General features: G+C 53.0%; 1 protein-coding gene across 9 annotated transcripts in view; it reads left to right on the forward strand.

The window, feature by feature from the left end:
- The window catches only part of LOC140392026 (inositol polyphosphate-4-phosphatase type I A), a 249,394-nt gene that overhangs the window by 223,895 nt on the left and 8,825 nt on the right, over window positions 1-16,674 (forward strand). For all 9 annotated transcript variants that reach the window (XM_072477194.1, XM_072477195.1, XM_072477198.1 and 6 more), the window contains one exon: window positions 15,218-15,372. In XM_072477194.1, coding sequence (XP_072333295.1) covers window positions 15,218-15,372 — 155 coding nt within the window. The remainder of the gene's footprint in view (window positions 1-15,217; window positions 15,373-16,674) is intronic.

Consider the following 16,674-nt stretch of genomic DNA (forward strand, 5'->3'; position numbering starts at 1 on the left):
GAGTTGAAGACTGAGAATAAAAGCCAAATCTGGGGCGAAATTCTCCGTTATCGGCGGAAAGTCCGCCGATCGGCGCAAAAAACGGCGCAAATCCCACTTGCGCACGTCAGAAAAATGGGTCGATAGTCTCCGGCCCGAAATGGGCTAGCAGCGACGTAACGGGATCCGCGCTTGCGCAGTGGTTCACGCCGTGCAGCGTCATACGCGCTGCACGGCGTGACGGCTCATAAGGCCGCGCTGCTCCCCCCCACCCGACCGGAACACCCGACCGCAACACCGGACTGGATGGCTGGCCGTCGCTCAGCCCCGAGGTTCGAGTCACGCGATGTGGAGGCGCTCCTGGACGCGGTGGAGCAGAGGAGGGACGCCCTGTATCCCGGGCACGGCCGCAGAGTTGCCCCACGCCACAGCCGGCGTCTGTGGAGGGAAGTGGCAGAGGCCGTCACCGCTGTGGCCCTGACACCACGGACAGGCACCCAGTGCCACAAGAAGGTGAACGACCTCGTCAGAGCAGGCAGGGTGAGCCTCCCCCATATCCCCCCCCATCCCCATATCCCCCCTCCCCCATATCCCCCATATCCCCCTCCCCCATATCCCCCTCCCCCATATCCCCCCTCCCCCATATCCCCCCTCCCCCATATCCCCCCTCCCCCATATCCCCCCTCCCCCATATCCCCCCTCCCCCATATCCCCCCTCCCCCATATCCCCCCTCCCCCATATCCCCCCTCCCCCATATCCCCCCTCCCCCATATCCCCCCTCCCCCATATCCCCCCTCCCCCATATCCCCCCTCCCCCATATCCCCCCTCCCCCATATCCCCCCTCCCCCATATCCCCCCTCCCCCATATCCCCCTCCCCATATCCCCCTCCCCCATATCCCCCCTCCCCCATATCCCCCCCTCCCCCATATCCCCCCCTCCCCCATATCCCCCCTCCCCCATATCCCCCCTCCCCCATATCCCCCCCTCCCCCATATCCCCCCTCCCCCATATCCCCCCTCCCCCATATCCCCCCCTCCCCCATATCCCCCCCTCCCCCATATCCCCCCCTCCCCCATATCCCCCCTCCCCCATATCCCCCCTCCCCCATATCCCCCCTCCCCCATATCCCCCCCTCCCCATATCCCCCCTCCCCCATATCCCCCCTCCCCCATATCCCCCCCTCCCCCATATCCCCCCATATTCCCCCCTCCCCCATATCCCCCCTCCCCCATATCCCCCCCTCCCCCATATCCCCCCCTCCCCCATATCCCCCCCTCCCCCATATCCCCCCCTCCCCCATATCCCCCCTCCCCCATATCCCCCCTCCCCCATATCCCCCCCCTCCCCCATATCCCCCATATCCCCAAGTGAATCCAGCCCTAACCTTAACCTCTGCAATGCACGCGCAACCAATGGCGTGCAATCATATACCTGCCTAACACTGTTGCCTTTTACCCCTGCCACCCCCCCCCCCCCCCACAGGAGAAGCGCGCACACAACAATAGGGAGCATGTGAGGACTGGAGGAGGGCCCGCTGATGAGAGCCCACTGACCGTACACGAGGAAAGGGCCCTGGAACTGGCTGGCAGACCTGAGGACCGGGAGGTTGCTGATGCAGAGGTCGGGGGCCCACCAGCAAGTGAGCCACCGACAGCCCGTCCCCATATCCCCCCTCCCCTATATCCCCCTCCCCCGTATCACCTGATCACTGCCTGATGTCTAACCATGCATGCTTCATTGTGTATCGCAGGACCAAACGTCCAGGCACCCATCCCCGCAGATGCAGACCGCCCGCAGGATGCCCCTCGGAGACCATGGGAGACGGAGAGACCCGGACCCTCCAGCATGCGACGCCCGCAGGATGCCCCTCGGAGACCACGGGAGACGGAGAGACCCGGACCCTCCAGCATGCGACACCCGCAGGATGCCCCTCGCACACCACGGGAGACGGAGAGACCTGGAGCAACAGGGAGACGACACCCCCGTCACGTGCGGGAGCGACCACCCAGCGATGAGGGGGGCAGCCACAGGCCCCCGTCACATCCGAGCCAGGACACCACTACCCAGGACACCCCTACCCGGGACACCCCTACCCGGGACACCCCTACCCGGGACAGCACTACCCGGGACAGCACTACCCAGGAAGACGAAATACCGGACAGTGACTCAGAGTGGATGGGTGGAGACGAACCCCCACCCCAAAGTGCCATGGAGTCAGAGTGGGACGAAGAGCACGACACAACGCCACTGCTGTCACCAACACCCTCCACCATCGCAGAAACACTCACCACGGTTGGGCACTTTAGTGATGAGGCGTCTGGTACACTCACTGGTGCGCACAACACAGCCGTCCCGGTACAGCAGGTGGAGGTAGGAGCAGCAGAGGGACCGGGCGGTCGGAGGGCAGCCCAGGCCAAGCGAACATCTGCCGCCCAGATGGGTCCCGGGTTCCTGCAGTTACCACACCCACACATAGATCCGATGCAACCACCGACCCGGAGACGAGCGAAGAGGGTGACGGGCGGCTTGCGGCGGCTGTGGTCGCAGGTGGAGGAGTCCACCCGCGTCCAGGAGCTGGGAGTGGTCCCGGTCATGCGTGCCACCCAGGCTGACACCGCACGGGTGGCGTCCGCGGTGGAGGCAATGGTTGCGACGGTGTCAGACATGGGGAACGGTTTGCGAGGCCTGGGGCCTTCCTTGCAGGCGGCGTCTGTGGCCCAGGAAATGGCTGCCCTCTCACAGGAGGCCATGAGCCAGTGCCAGCGCCAGATGGCAGAGGCGCTCAATGCCACAGCCCAGTCTCTGCAGGCCATGGCCCAGTCTCTGCAGGCCATGGCCCAGTCTCAGCAGGCCATCGCTGAGGGCATCGGCGCCAGTGGCCATGTGCGAGCCGGCGTCGCACTGTCACAGACAGGGTTTGCCAACACCCTGGGCTCCATGGCTGCAAACCTGCAGACCCCTGTCGATACCAGCACGGGCCTCCAGGACTGGCAGCGCCAGATGTCGGGGAGGCGTCGGATGGCCAGTCCGTTCGCATCCCCCACCCATGTAGAGGCCTGGGGGCCATCGGGCACCCCGAGGGAGGAGGAGGTGGTGTGGTCCGTCCCGGCTCCCTCTGTAGGGGAGGTCCCGGTACACTGCGACACCTCGGACACACCCCCCCCCCCCCTTCCGTCCCAGGTGCGTCGGGTGGGCAACGGGCAGAACAGGCTGGCAGCTCGCCATCCCAGTCGCCCGGGCCGCAGCCTGGCCCATCTAGGCCAGGACGCCCCAGGAAACGGCCGCCAAAGGGATCCAGTGTCAGAGGGCAGGAATCACAGGAGTCCACCTCTAGTTCTGCTGTACCGTCTGGGGAACCACGTAGACGTAGTCAAAGGGCCCGTAAGGCCAAACAATTAGACACTGAGTAAGTTGGCACGGGTGCAGGGCACAGATGAGTTTTAGGGGCTAGGGCTTGTGCATGAACTCCTTTGGTTATTAAAGTCAATGTTACACCTACCGAAGCTGCCTTTGTGCTCTGTCCAAAGTGTGCGGGCGTGTCATGTACGTTGAGCGCAAGTGTGTGTGTGAGGGGGTGGTCTTACCTCAGCCCCAGGTGAGTCTGCCCCCTTCCCCCTGGGCCGCCATCAACATCCCCCGGGCAGAGGACGGGACCGTGCGCTGCAGTGTCACAGCCGCATGCAGGGATGGTCCGGGTGGATGGTGGTACTGTGGCCATGGGTCAGACATAGTCCAACGATGTAGAGCCAGGAGCTCATCGCAGGGCGGGTTGTCGTCATCCTCCATGGCCTGCGATAGACACGCGTCCACCCGCAACTGTGTGAGCCCGGCCCGTTGTGCCGCCGGTGGATCGGCAATGGGGGGGGGGTGGTGTGCATGCGGGTGGGGTTGGTGAGGGTGCTGGGTGGGTGGTTGGGTGGGGGTTGTGGGTGGTCGGCTATTGCCATGGTGTGCGGTCTGTGGCCATACTACCCGATTCCCACGCCCATCTAGTCAGTGAAGCGGGCGTCTATCAGTCTGTCCCGTGCCCGCTGGGCCAGCCGGTAACGGTGGACAGCCACCCGCCTGTGTCTACCCCGTCTGCCCTGACCATTGCCCCCATCCCCCTCATCTGGGGAGGACTGTGCCTCTTCCTGCTGCTCCTCCACTCCGCCCTCCTCTGCCTGCGGCACATCGCACCTCTGCTGGGCTATGTTGTGCAGGACGCAGCACACCACAATGATGCGGCCGACCCTATCTGACCGATACAGAGAGGTCCAGGCACCTGAAACGCATCTTCAGCACGCCAAAGCACCTCTCGATCACTCCCCTTGTCGCTACATGGGCATCATTGTAGCGGTTCTCCGCCTCATTGCGTGGCCTCCGTATAGGCGTCATCAGCCACGATCGCAATGGGTAGCCCCTGTCGCCCAGCAACCAGCCCCTCAGCCGGGGATGGCGTCACTCGTACATGCCGGGGATGGATGACCGCGACAACACGAATGAGTCGTGTACACTGCCTAGGTGACGGGTGCAGACGTGCAGGATCATCATGCGGTGGTCGCAGACCACCTGTACGTTCATCGAATAGGTCCCCTTCCTGTTATTGAACACGGCCCTGTTATCTGCAGGTGGCCGCACGGCGACGTGCATCCCATCGATCGCGCCCTGGACCATGGGGAACCCGGCCACGGCAGAGAAGCCCACGGCCCGGGCATCTTGGCTGGCCCGGTCCACGGGGAAGCGGATGTAGCGGTGCGCCATGGCATAAAGGGCATCTGTCACTGTCCGGATGCACCGGTGCACCGATGTCTGCGATATGCCGGACAGGTCCCCACTCGGTGCCTGGAATGACCCCGTTGCATAAAAGTTCAGGGCCACCGTAACCTTGACGGACACGGGGAGAGGGTGTCCCCCGCCAGTGCCACGCGGTGACAGGTGTGCCAGCAGGTGGCAGATGTGTGCCACGGTTTCCCGGCTCATCCGGAGTCTCCTCCTGCATTCCCGGTCCGTGAGGTCCTGGTATGACTGCCGGGGCCGGTACACAAGGGGCGCCCTCGGGTGCCTCCGTTGCCGTGGGGCCGCGACGTCCTCCTCCCCCTCCTCGTCCTGTCGGTCAGGTAACCCTCCAGCCTGGGCGGCTGCCGCCTGCCCCTCTGCGGCAGCCTGCGCCGACTCTCTGGCACGCTCCTCCTCCTCCAGGGCAACATAGACATGAGCGGCTGCCAACACGGCGGCCAACATCGCTGGATGATCTGAAAACATGACGGCCTGGTGGGGGGGGGAGGGGAACGACGACATGTCATCATTGCCCATATCCCCACCTCCCCCCAGCCAGGTGGCATGGACCGCATGGGTCCAACTGTTGGAGGCTGGCACCTGGCCAGGTGGACCAACTCACTTGCCCTCCCATCACCCTCCTCGGCACGGACCCCTCCCCCCCCCCAACCTCCACCCCTGCACGGACCCCCTCCCCAACCTCCACCCCGGCACGGACCCCCTCCCCAACCTCCACCCCGGCACGGACCCCCTCCCCAACCTCCACCCCAGCACGGACCCCCCCAACCTCCACCCCAGCACGGACCCCCCCCCCCAACCTCCACCCCAGCACGGACCCCCCCCAACCTCCACCCCGGCACGGAACCCCCCCAACCTCCACCCCGGCACGGACCCCCCCCCCCCCTCCAACCTCCACCCCGGCACGGACCCCCTCCCCAACCTCCACCCCGGCACGGACCCCCTCCCCAACCTCCACCCCAGCACGGACCCCCCCCCAACCTCCACCCCAGCACGGACCCCCCCCCCCCCCCCCCAATCTCCACCCCAGCACGGACCCCCCACCCCAACCTCCACCCCGGCACGGACCCCCCACAACCCCCAACCTCCACCCCGGCACGGACCCCCCCCCCCCCCAACCTCCACCCCGGCACGGACCCCCCCCCCCCAACCTCCACCCCGGCATGGACCCCCTCCCCAACCTCCACCCCAGCACGGACCCCCCCCCCCCCCAACCTCCACCCCAGCACGGACCCCCCCAACCTCCACCACGGCACGGACCCCCCCCCAACCTCCACCCCGGCACGGACCCCCCCCTCCACCCCAGCACGGACCCCCCCCCAACCTCCACCCCGGCACGGACCCCCCCCAACCTCCACCCCGGCACGGACCCCTCCCCAACCTACACCCCGGCGCGGACCCCCCCCCTCCCCCCAACCTCCACCCCAGCACGGACCCCCTCCCGGCACTCCCCCAGAGCCCAGCCTACTCTAACCACCCCCCCCCCCTTGGGGGTCGGAGAATGACGCCCCTGGAGTGGACCTCAAAGGTGGACTGATACCTACACATGTCATCTTTTCAACAACTTCTGCAACCATGTCGGTGCCAAACATAGTACTTTGCATTCCTTTGGACTCAACTGGGAATGTTGCGAAGGGGACCCTGACATTCGGGCCAAGGTTTTCATAAATGTTGCCGTCTCCTGCGTGCTGGAGAGGTGGCTTCAGTTTCACTAAAGTACGCCTTAACATAACACTGGAGGCAGCTACTATGAGTAATAAGTCCAACTTGATTGGCATGGAGAACAGACACTGCGGGCTGTCTCTGCCATGTTCCACTGATCAGCCACCACTTGCCTCACTTTTGCCATTTCTTGAACTTTGCTAATGCCACGAGCTATATGTAATGAACACCTTATTTCAGAGCAAACCATGCCTTAGTGTGTCCCGGATACTCCCAAGATGAGGGCATTAGCACCAGCTGGATCTGATGTGACTCTCTGAACAGTATTCTCAATGCATGCAGCCACCTCCGGGCTGATGTTGATACTGATCATTCCTTGGTGTGCACGTGGATGAAGATGCAATCCAAGACTTTTCAGTAAAAGCAGAAATTCCATCTTCTTATCAACATCCACCATACTATATAACCATAGAAATGATACAATACAGAAGGGGCTATTCAGCCCATCTTGTCCATGCTGACCCAAAGACACACAGGTGCCCTTTCTAATCCCATTTTCCTGCACCCTGCCCATAGTCCTGCAGCTTACAGCATTTAAGGTGCAGATCCAGGAACTTTTTTGGGTCTCTGCCTCCACCACCACCACCAACTCAGGCAGTGAATTTAGACACCCCACCACCCTCTGCATAAAAAAACTGCTACCTCCTGCTCCCTCTAATCCTTGATTTTGAACTCTCTGCTAAGGGAAACCGGTTCCTCCTGTCTACTCTATCTCTCTCTTTCCCCCCAAAAAAAGTTTTGGATACCTCAATCATGTCACCCCTAAGCCTTCTCTGTTCTAAGGAAAACAACCCAAATCTCTCCAATCTCTCCTCATAGCTACAATTCTCCAGCCCTGGTAACATGTTAGTAAATCTTCTCTGCACTCTCTCCAGAGCAATTATGTCCTTCCTGTAATGTGGTGACCAGGACTCCGCACGGTGCTCCAGCTGTGGCCTCGCCAGCGTTTAAACAATTCCCCATTATAATCCCTACATTTGTGTTCTATATCTCTGCTAATGAAGGACAGCATTCCATATGCCTTCTTTACAACCTTAAAGACCTCAACTGCTACCTTTAGGTACCTGTGCACTTGCATGCAAAGGTTTCTCACTTCACCAACCCCTCTCAGTATATTCCCATTTATTGTATATTCCCTTTTACTATTTGACCTCCCTAAATGCATCACCCCACACTTGTCCAAGCGGGACTCCATCTGCACCTTTCTTGCCTTCTCCACCAACCCATCTATGTAATTTTGAAGCTTACAGCTATCATTTTTTTAATAAATGATTTTTTATTGGGTTTTTGAACATGTTTTTACAGTTATGTACACAGATTAAAATGTGTATATAATATATATATATATATATATAGAGAGAAAAACAAACTGGTAGGATATTGTACACTAGGTTAAAAACAGCAACTCTGTTCAGTTAGCAATATTATGTTCAACAAATAAGTAGGCACCTGTTTGGGGGGGGGGTGAGCTGGGGAGGTACATATACATTTGGGTGCCGGAGAAACAATTACATTAGTTATGTCCAATACAGAGAGGGCAATATGGGAATGGATCTGGTGTTGGTGTTGTTACTTGCTTCTCCCGGGCCTTGGCTACTTTCTCCTGATTCTTGGCTCTTATTCTGCATGTTTGTTGGCCACAGACTGGTCCCGGAACAATTGGGTGAATGGCTCCCACATTCTGTGGAAGCCGTCGTCTGACCCTCGGATGGCGAATTTGATTTTCTCCATTTGGAGAGATTCTGAGAGGTCGGACAGCCAGTCCGCAGCTTTGGGTGGTGCTGCTGGTCACCAGACAAACAGGATTCTACGGCAGGCGATCAGGGAGGCAAAGGCAAGGGCTTCCGCCCTCCTTCCCAAAAATAGGTCTGGCTGGTCTAATACCCTGAAGACCGCCACTTTCAGGCTTGGCTCCACCCTCATCCCCACCATTTCGGAAATTGCCTCAATTTCTGGGGCAAGACCAGAACATGTGGGCATGGTTGGCCGGGCCTCCTTGGCACTGTTCGCATCTATCCTCCACCTCCAGGAAGAACCCACTCATTCGAGTTCTTGTTAAGTGGGCTCTGTGTACCACTTTTAGTTGCGTCAGGTTGAGCCTTGCGCACGTGGAGGTGGAGTTGACCCCATGCAGTGCTTCACTCCAGAGTTCCCACTCTATTTCAATCCCCAGGTCTTCCTCACATTTATTTCTTGTTGCGTCCAGTATGGTGTCGGCCCTTTCTACCAGTTCCCTTTATCTAGGATGCTTGCGCCCAGTAACTCTTCCAGTAATGTCTGTCATGGTAGTTGTGGGTACATTCTTGTCCCCTTTCGTACAAAGATTTTGAGTTGCAGGTACCTTGGCTCGTTCCCCCGGCTAGCTGGAATTTCCCCGTCAGTTCGTCCAGTGTTGCGATCCTGCCATCCGTATATAGGTCCCTAACTGTCAGTGTCCCTCCATCCTGTCCCCACTTTTTAAAGGTAGCGTCAGTCAGTGCTGGTGTGAATCTATGGTTGTTGCAGATGGGAGCTTTGATCAAGATTTTGGTCAGGCCAAATTGCTGCCGTAGGTGGTTCCAGGACTGGAGGGTGGATATCACCACCGGGCTGCTGGAGTATTTTTTGGGTGGGGATGGGAGTGCCGTCATGGCGAGGGCCCGGAGGGAGGACCCCTTGTGGGAGGCCTCCTTCGCTCGCACCCACTCGGCTTCTGGCTCCTTGATCCATTCCCTTATTCGCTCGGCTTTGTCGCTGCCCAGTTGTAGAATTGTAGGTTTGGGAGGGCTAACCCCCTCTGAATTTTGTTTTTTGTAGGACCTTCTTTGGGATCCTAGCATTCTTTCTCCCAGCTTTCCATTCGCAAGGATAACCATTGTCCTTTGTTTCCTATTACTAAGCCAACTTTGCCACATGACCATGTATCCCATGGGCTTTTGACCAATCTACCATGTGCGACCTTGTCAAATCACTTACTAAAATCCACATCGGCAACATCCACTTCATTACCCTCATCAATCCTCCTTGTCACTCCCTCAAAGAATTTGATCAAATTTGCATGGCATGACCTTCCCTTAACAAAGCTATGCTGAATATCCATGACAAGTCCTTGTCTTTTTAAGTGACAATTTATCCAATCTCTCAGGATTGATTCTAACAATTTGCCCATCACCAAAGTAAGACAAATCGACCTATAACTGTTTGACCTTTCCTTCGTACTCTTTTTAAACTATGGAACCACATTCACATTCCTTCAGTCCCCCGGCACACCACCTGTGTCTAGTGTAGATTGGAAAATAATCCTCAAGCGTGTCCTTGTGGAGACAAAGTCCCGTCTTCACATTGAGGAAAACCTCCATCGCACTACCACCTAAATGGGATAGACTTCAAACTGATCTAGCAACTCAAGACTGCTCATCCATGAGGCGCTGTAGGCCATCAGCAGCAGAATTGTATTCAACCACAATCTGCAACCTCATGGCCTAGCATATCCCCCTCCCTACCATTACCACCAAGCCAGGGTATCAGCCCTGGTACAGTGAAGAGTGCAGGAGAGCATGCCAGGAGGAACACCAGGCATACCGAAAAATGAGATGTTGCATGGTGAAGCTATAACACAGGACTACTTGTGTGCCAAACAGCATAAGCAGCAAGTAATAGACAGAGCCAAGCAATTCCACATCAAACGCATTAGATCTAAGCTCTGCAGTTTTGCCACATCCAACTGTGAATGGTGGTAGACAATTAAACAACTCACTGGAGAAGGAGGCTCTACAAATACCCCCATCTCGCTAATGGAGGAGCCCAGCATATATGTGCAAAAGACCAAGCTTTTCTTTTCTTCTTTTTAAAAAAATGTACCCAATTCATTTTTCCAATTAAGGGGCAATTTAGCGTGGCCAATCCATCTACCCTGCACATCTTTGGGTTGTGGGGGCGAAACAATCTTCAACCAGAAGTGTTGAGTGAATGATCCATCTTGATCTCCTCCAGAGGTCCCCAGGATAACAGATCTTCAGCCACTACAATTCACTCCACGTGATATCAAGAAATGCCTGAAGGCACTGTATACTGAAAAGATTATGGGCCCTGACAATATTCCGGCAATAGTACAGAAGACTTGCTCTCCAGAACTTGCCATACCCTTAACCAAGCTGTTCCAGTACAGCTACAACACTGGCATCTACCCGGCAATGTGGAAAATGCCCAGGTCTGTCCTGTACATATACGGGACACATCCAACCCAGCCAGTTACCACCCTATCAGTCGGTACTCCATCAGCAAAGTGATGGAAGGAGTCATCAACAATGCTATCAAGTGACACTTACTCAGAAATAACCTGCTCACAGATGCTCAGCTTGGGTTCCGCCAAGGTCATTCGGCTCCTGATCTCATTACAACCTTGGTTCAAACATGGACAAACGAGCTAAATGCCAGAGGTGAGAGTGACTGCCCTTGACATCAAAGCAGTATTTGCCCAGGTATGGCATCAACGAGCCCTAGCTAAACTGGAGTCAGTGAGAATCAGGGAGAAAACTCTCCGATGGTTGGAGTTATACCTGGCACAAAGGAAGATGGTTGGAGGTCAATCATCTCAGCTACAGGACATCACTGCAGGAGTTCCTTTTCAATTTCTTTTGAACGCCACTTTTTACCCCTTGCTTCTTTTGCCTTTCCGAGTCACTGACTGCATCACTTACTAATGTTCTACCTCTCTGTTTCTGATCTGAATCTGACCTATCTAAGCCTACACATGGGTTCCCAACCTTCTGCCATACTAATTTAAAACCTCCCCATATGTTAGTTCCATTGGGAAGTAATTAGTAAAAGAAGCAAAACTGATATGAGGAGAAACATTTTTATGCAGCATGTAGTTAGGGTCTTGATACTGTGGTTCAGGCAGATTCAATTGAAGCATTCAAAAGGGAATCAATTACCTGAAAAGGAATAATGTGCAGGAATACGGAGAGAAGATGGGAAAAATGGTATTAGGTGAGATGCTCATTTGGAAAGTTGGTGCAAACACGAAGAACAAATGGCCTCGTTCTTCATTAGGACAATTCCGTGATCCTGTGAGATCCAAGCGAAAAACTGAATGCACCAAGAGCTGTTCAAAGTAAAGTTAAACAGACTGCTCGGCAATGCGTTACTGACTACTGGTTATGACTCTGTTGAAGAACCAGCGGATATTCTGACACAGGGAATGTATGACTCAATCAAAACTACAGAAAGGTCCACCAGCAAAGAAAATAGTTTCATTGGAAACAAAGGCAGAGAAAGTTATCACACCTGCAATAAACAGTTGGAGTAATGGATTTAATAATCTTTATTGTCACAAGTAGGCTTACATTAACACTGCAATGAAGTTACTGTGAAAAGCCCCTTGTCGCCACATTCCGGCGCCTGTTTGGGGGTGAGGGAGAATTCAGAATGTCCAAATCACCTAACAGCATGTCTTTCGGGACTTGTGGGAGGAAGCCAGAGCACCCGGGAGAAACCCATGGAGACACAGGGAGAATGTGCGGACTCTGCACTACAGTGATCCAAGCCGGAAATCAAATCTAGGACCCTGCCACTGCGAAGCAACAGTGCTAACCACTGTGCTACCGTGCCACTCATATGAGGTGAGCACTACCTTAAGTTGTATTCTGGGAGCGCAACACTGTCGGTGAAGAAGCTCTAGACCCCATAGAAAGTCTACTTGTCATGGCACAACTGAATATCAAACCCACAATGGGGGATCTTTGGGGGGGAGGTGTCAGGAGATAAATTGCTCACCGCAGGATTCCTAGCCTTTTATCTGCTCTGGTAGCCACTTTATTTGGCTAGTTCAGTTTCTGGTCAATGGTAACCACCAGAATGATGTTAGTGGGGATTCACCGATGGTAATGCCCTTGAATGTCAACGACACAGATTACGTCCTCCTTCCTGGAGATGGTCATTGCCTCGCACTTGTGTAGAGCAGATGGTGCTTGCCACTTGTTAGCCCAAGCCTGGAGATTGTCCAGGTCTTGCTGCATTTGGCCATGAACAGCTTCAGTATCTGAAGAGTCACGAAAGGTGCTGAACATTGTGCAGTCATTTACAAACATCTCCACTTCTGACCTTATGATGGAAGGAAGGTCATTAATGAAGCAGCTGAAGATGGTTAGGCCTAGGACACTACCCTGAGGAACTCCTGCAGTGATGTCCTAGAACTGAGATGGTTGATCTGTTTTATCATTAACAAAGCTCTAGATGCTGATACTATGCCAGCTGTATTTATCATGCATGGGAAATTAGCACACCAGCAACTATATGAACTTGCCTATCACTTCTAGAGTTTGTGCCCCAAAATGTGTGATGCAAAGATTGTGACCCTGTACAAGAGCGAGGGCAACCGTAGAGATTGCAACAATCTTGAGGCAATTCCCTGCTGAGCATTGTAGAAAAAGTATTTGCTCATGTGCTTTCAGAATTGGAAGAACTAAATTGACATTTTCTCAGTCCATCATCTGCAAGAGAAATGCTGTGAACAAAGGAGACCATTATATATTGTCTTCATTGAGCTCACCCAAGACATTTGAGCAGAGGTGGTCTGTTGAGTTGCTGGAGGAAAATTGGCAGCTCATCAAAGCTGCTCAACGTGTTCTCTTTCCATGACAATATAATGGATACGATCAGCTATGTCGGCAACATCGGAACCTGAGATCTGCTGTGGGCTCAAACAAGGTTGTGTCCTGGCATCAATGCTCTTTGGTGTATTCTTCTCTTTGCTGCTATCACATGTCTTCAGGCCGTCACACGGACTGACAGAAAGCTGTTCAGACTTGCTCATCTGAGATCCAAGATGATGTTCCTCCAGCCTGACTGTGCCGTATTTAACATTTTGTACTGAGGAGCACTAGTATTAACAAATGGATAGACTCTCATAGAATCCCTACAGTACAGAAGGAGGCCATTTGGCCCATCAAGTCTGCACTGACCCTCCAAAAGATCACCCTACCTAGACTGGCATTGAGGTACCAGTGCTAATCACTGTGCCACCATGCTGCCCATGCACCTTCACTGCCAGTAAATGCACCTTCACTGCTAGTAAGGAGGCGAAGACATTCTCTGTGTGGACCAGGAGAAGACTTTCTCTCTGTGGACCAGATTCCCTAAAATGGGAAAATTGGAAGCTGCATTTCTCTGTTTCTTCCTCGAGATGTGGCATCACTCACCCAAAGCTCACCCCATTTAATATCTTTTTCCTTCTGTTACTTCTGATCATTGTCCTACACTATTATCCTGCAAATGATTGTCTTCATTCAGCTTCCCTTACTTTAAAGAAAAAGCCCTACAAAACTCTGCCTTAAAGTTCTTCTCTGACGTGATGGAAGCTCCTGAACCCCGACTCCCAGCTCTACTTTAAGCTTTGGTTTCCACACGCATGTTGAACATTTTTCATGTTTGTTTTTTTGTCTGTAAAGTATTTGATTTGACCATCAGGAAGATAAATATCAATGACCTGGATGTTGCCACACTGCCATGTGTCATCATCAGCAGTGTGACGCTGGAAGTTAATACCTTCACATATCTGGACTCCACAATCCAGCAATCTTATCATTTGATGCTGAAATCAACACGCGCATTGCAAAAGCTGCAGTTATGTCCAAGCTAATAGTGGAACAACAGAAACCTGAGTCCACCAAGCCTATTTCAGTGCACTCCTCTACATTGCAGAGACCTGGGCAACATCTGCTAAGGAGGAGCAAAAGCTGAACAGTTTACACCTTCTGTCTCATGTATCCTCCTGGCATCTCTTGGCAGGATATGGTCAACAACTCAGGTCCTGGAGTGTGCTAATTCCATCAATGTGCACTCATTGCTAAGCCATTGTTGTTTTCTTCTTTAGCCTTTCACAGGATGTGGGAATCGTTGGCTAGGCCAACATTTATTTCCCATCCCTAATTGCCTTTGAAAAGGTGGGGGAATCTGCCTTCTTGAGCTGTAGGTACACTCACAGTGCTGTTTGGGAGAGAGTTCCTGGATTTTGATCCGGTGACAGTGAAATAATGGCGATGTAGTTTGAAGTCAGGACGGTGTGCTGGCTTGGCTACATTCATTCGATGGATGACTGTCATATACCTAAAGACCACCGTATGGTGAAGTAACTACTGGGTCATGAGCTCCAATACCTCTTCTACAAGGACATCCACGGGCAAAGATGTCAGATATTGACACTGACAGCTGGGTGACAGTTGTGACCTCTGGAGGCTGACAGTTAGGAAGGGCATTAGAAGAAGTGAGCAGAAACAAAACAATCAGCTGCCTGAGAAGAGGGCCCAGAGAAATCACAGGATTGTGCATCGAGCACCTTCTCATCACACTGTCTTCCTGCACCCTCAACAAAAGCAGCGGAGACCGTCATGCCAGACTGTTGCTCCTGAGTGACACCTGATGCTTAACACAGAGTTGACCACCATGGTGCAAATCATCATCTTACCAGATGGGAAGTTGCCTGATAAAGCAATAAATATGATGTACTTTTGAGATATATCTGGAATATGTGATAATGTGCAATCTTATTTTCCTGTAGTATAAATGGTCCTCTTTTGGCATTCATGAAGCTATCTGAAACTCTCAAATGATTCTATTATCCTTCATTTGTGTCGATTTATACGTTTCTGTATCCTTGCTGCATTCTTATTTGGTTTAGAAATGTACTTCATTTTGAAATGTAGGTATTAAAAACCAAATCGCCTAATGTAGTTTTATTTTCATTTTCTGTTCTTAGATTTGTCGTAGACTAAATGGTGTTCGATTTACAAGCTGTAAAAGTGCCAAGGACCGGACAGCTATGTCGATCACACTGGAACAGTGCCTGATCTTGCAGCATGAGCATGGCATGGCTCCTCAGGTCTTCACACAGGCCCTGGACTGCATGAGGAGGTAAGCTTTCGTTTGTTGGCAAGCCATTCAAAACTGCACACATGATTGCGGAAAGATGCAAACTGCAGAAAAGTAATTATTCAATAACGCAAAGATTTGTAAACCAGAATGCAGTGGATTGCACAGGGAAATGGAATGCACCAAATTTACGTCAATTATATTTATCACAATGAGATGAACTAATCCTCGTGCTGGGCAGTAAATATATATCTCTGAAGGAGGTTTATACCATAAATTGTTTACATTAGAAAGGAACAGGGGTGACTCCATCAATTCCTGCTTTGGGAACATTTGCTGCTAATCTGTTCCTGCTATCCAGAGTTATTAATAAAAACGGAAATGGTGGAAAAGTTCAGAAGATCTGGCAATATATGTGGAGAGAGAAACAGAGTTAAAGTCATGTCTGTGTGACTCTTCAGAGCCATATGGAGCCAGCGTCATACAAACTCTCAGCGTTGACTTTTTCTGTCTCCACAGATGCTGCCAGACCGGCTGTGTTTTTCCAGCATTTTCTGTTTTTATTTCTGATTTTAAGCATCCGCAGTATTTTTATTAACTTGTCCTTCCCTGTGTACTGCTTTCCCCATATTTTAATGGTGTCCAGACTATGCGTGAATTTCCATAGTCTTTTTGTATCTTCCCATGCCCTCAGCCACCCCTCCCTTGATAAAATCTGTGTGCGCCCAAACACACTGTACATCAGAACTTGGTGGGATGGGACCATGCACCCCACCTTGAGTATTTTTCACTCCTCACGCCATCCATCTACTACAACCCCTTCCATTGCCATCTCGGATCGATTCTGAAAAGATGTGGATTGTGGAATGAGCTAACTATAGAACTGCAGGTCAGTGGGTGATTTTTCCTGAAAGGGCATTGCAAATTTGCTGAAGAAATCGAACTTCAAAATGATCTATTTTGAGTCTCCGAGTTCTGTCGATAAAAGAAGGATTTAAAAAAAAAAAAACGTTGGATTTCCTTTTCAGGGCTGACGAGCTTGGGGCAATTAAATTCAAAACCAAATTTTGTTTAGTCAGATTGAATGTTGGCAGAGGTTCGAGGGGCTAAATGGCAACTCCTGTTTCGATGTTTCTACACTAGAGAAGAGCCTAGGGTTCAGGTCTCCTTACCCACAGGCTGCTGCACTGACACAGCTGACAGGGCTAACTCTTCTATGTCTTGGAGTAGCTGCAGTCATCTCAATCTTCACAGCAACTTCATCTTAGCCCAGGAGCTGATTCACTTGTGCCCAGTCCTGGAAAAATATGCTTCTGATTATACCCAGTTTGGTAATGTATGGCA

The sequence above is a fragment of the Scyliorhinus torazame genome, chromosome 15, assembly GCF_047496885.1.
Source record: "Scyliorhinus torazame isolate Kashiwa2021f chromosome 15, sScyTor2.1, whole genome shotgun sequence".
In the NCBI taxonomy this organism is placed as follows: Eukaryota; Metazoa; Chordata; class Chondrichthyes; order Carcharhiniformes; family Scyliorhinidae; genus Scyliorhinus; species Scyliorhinus torazame.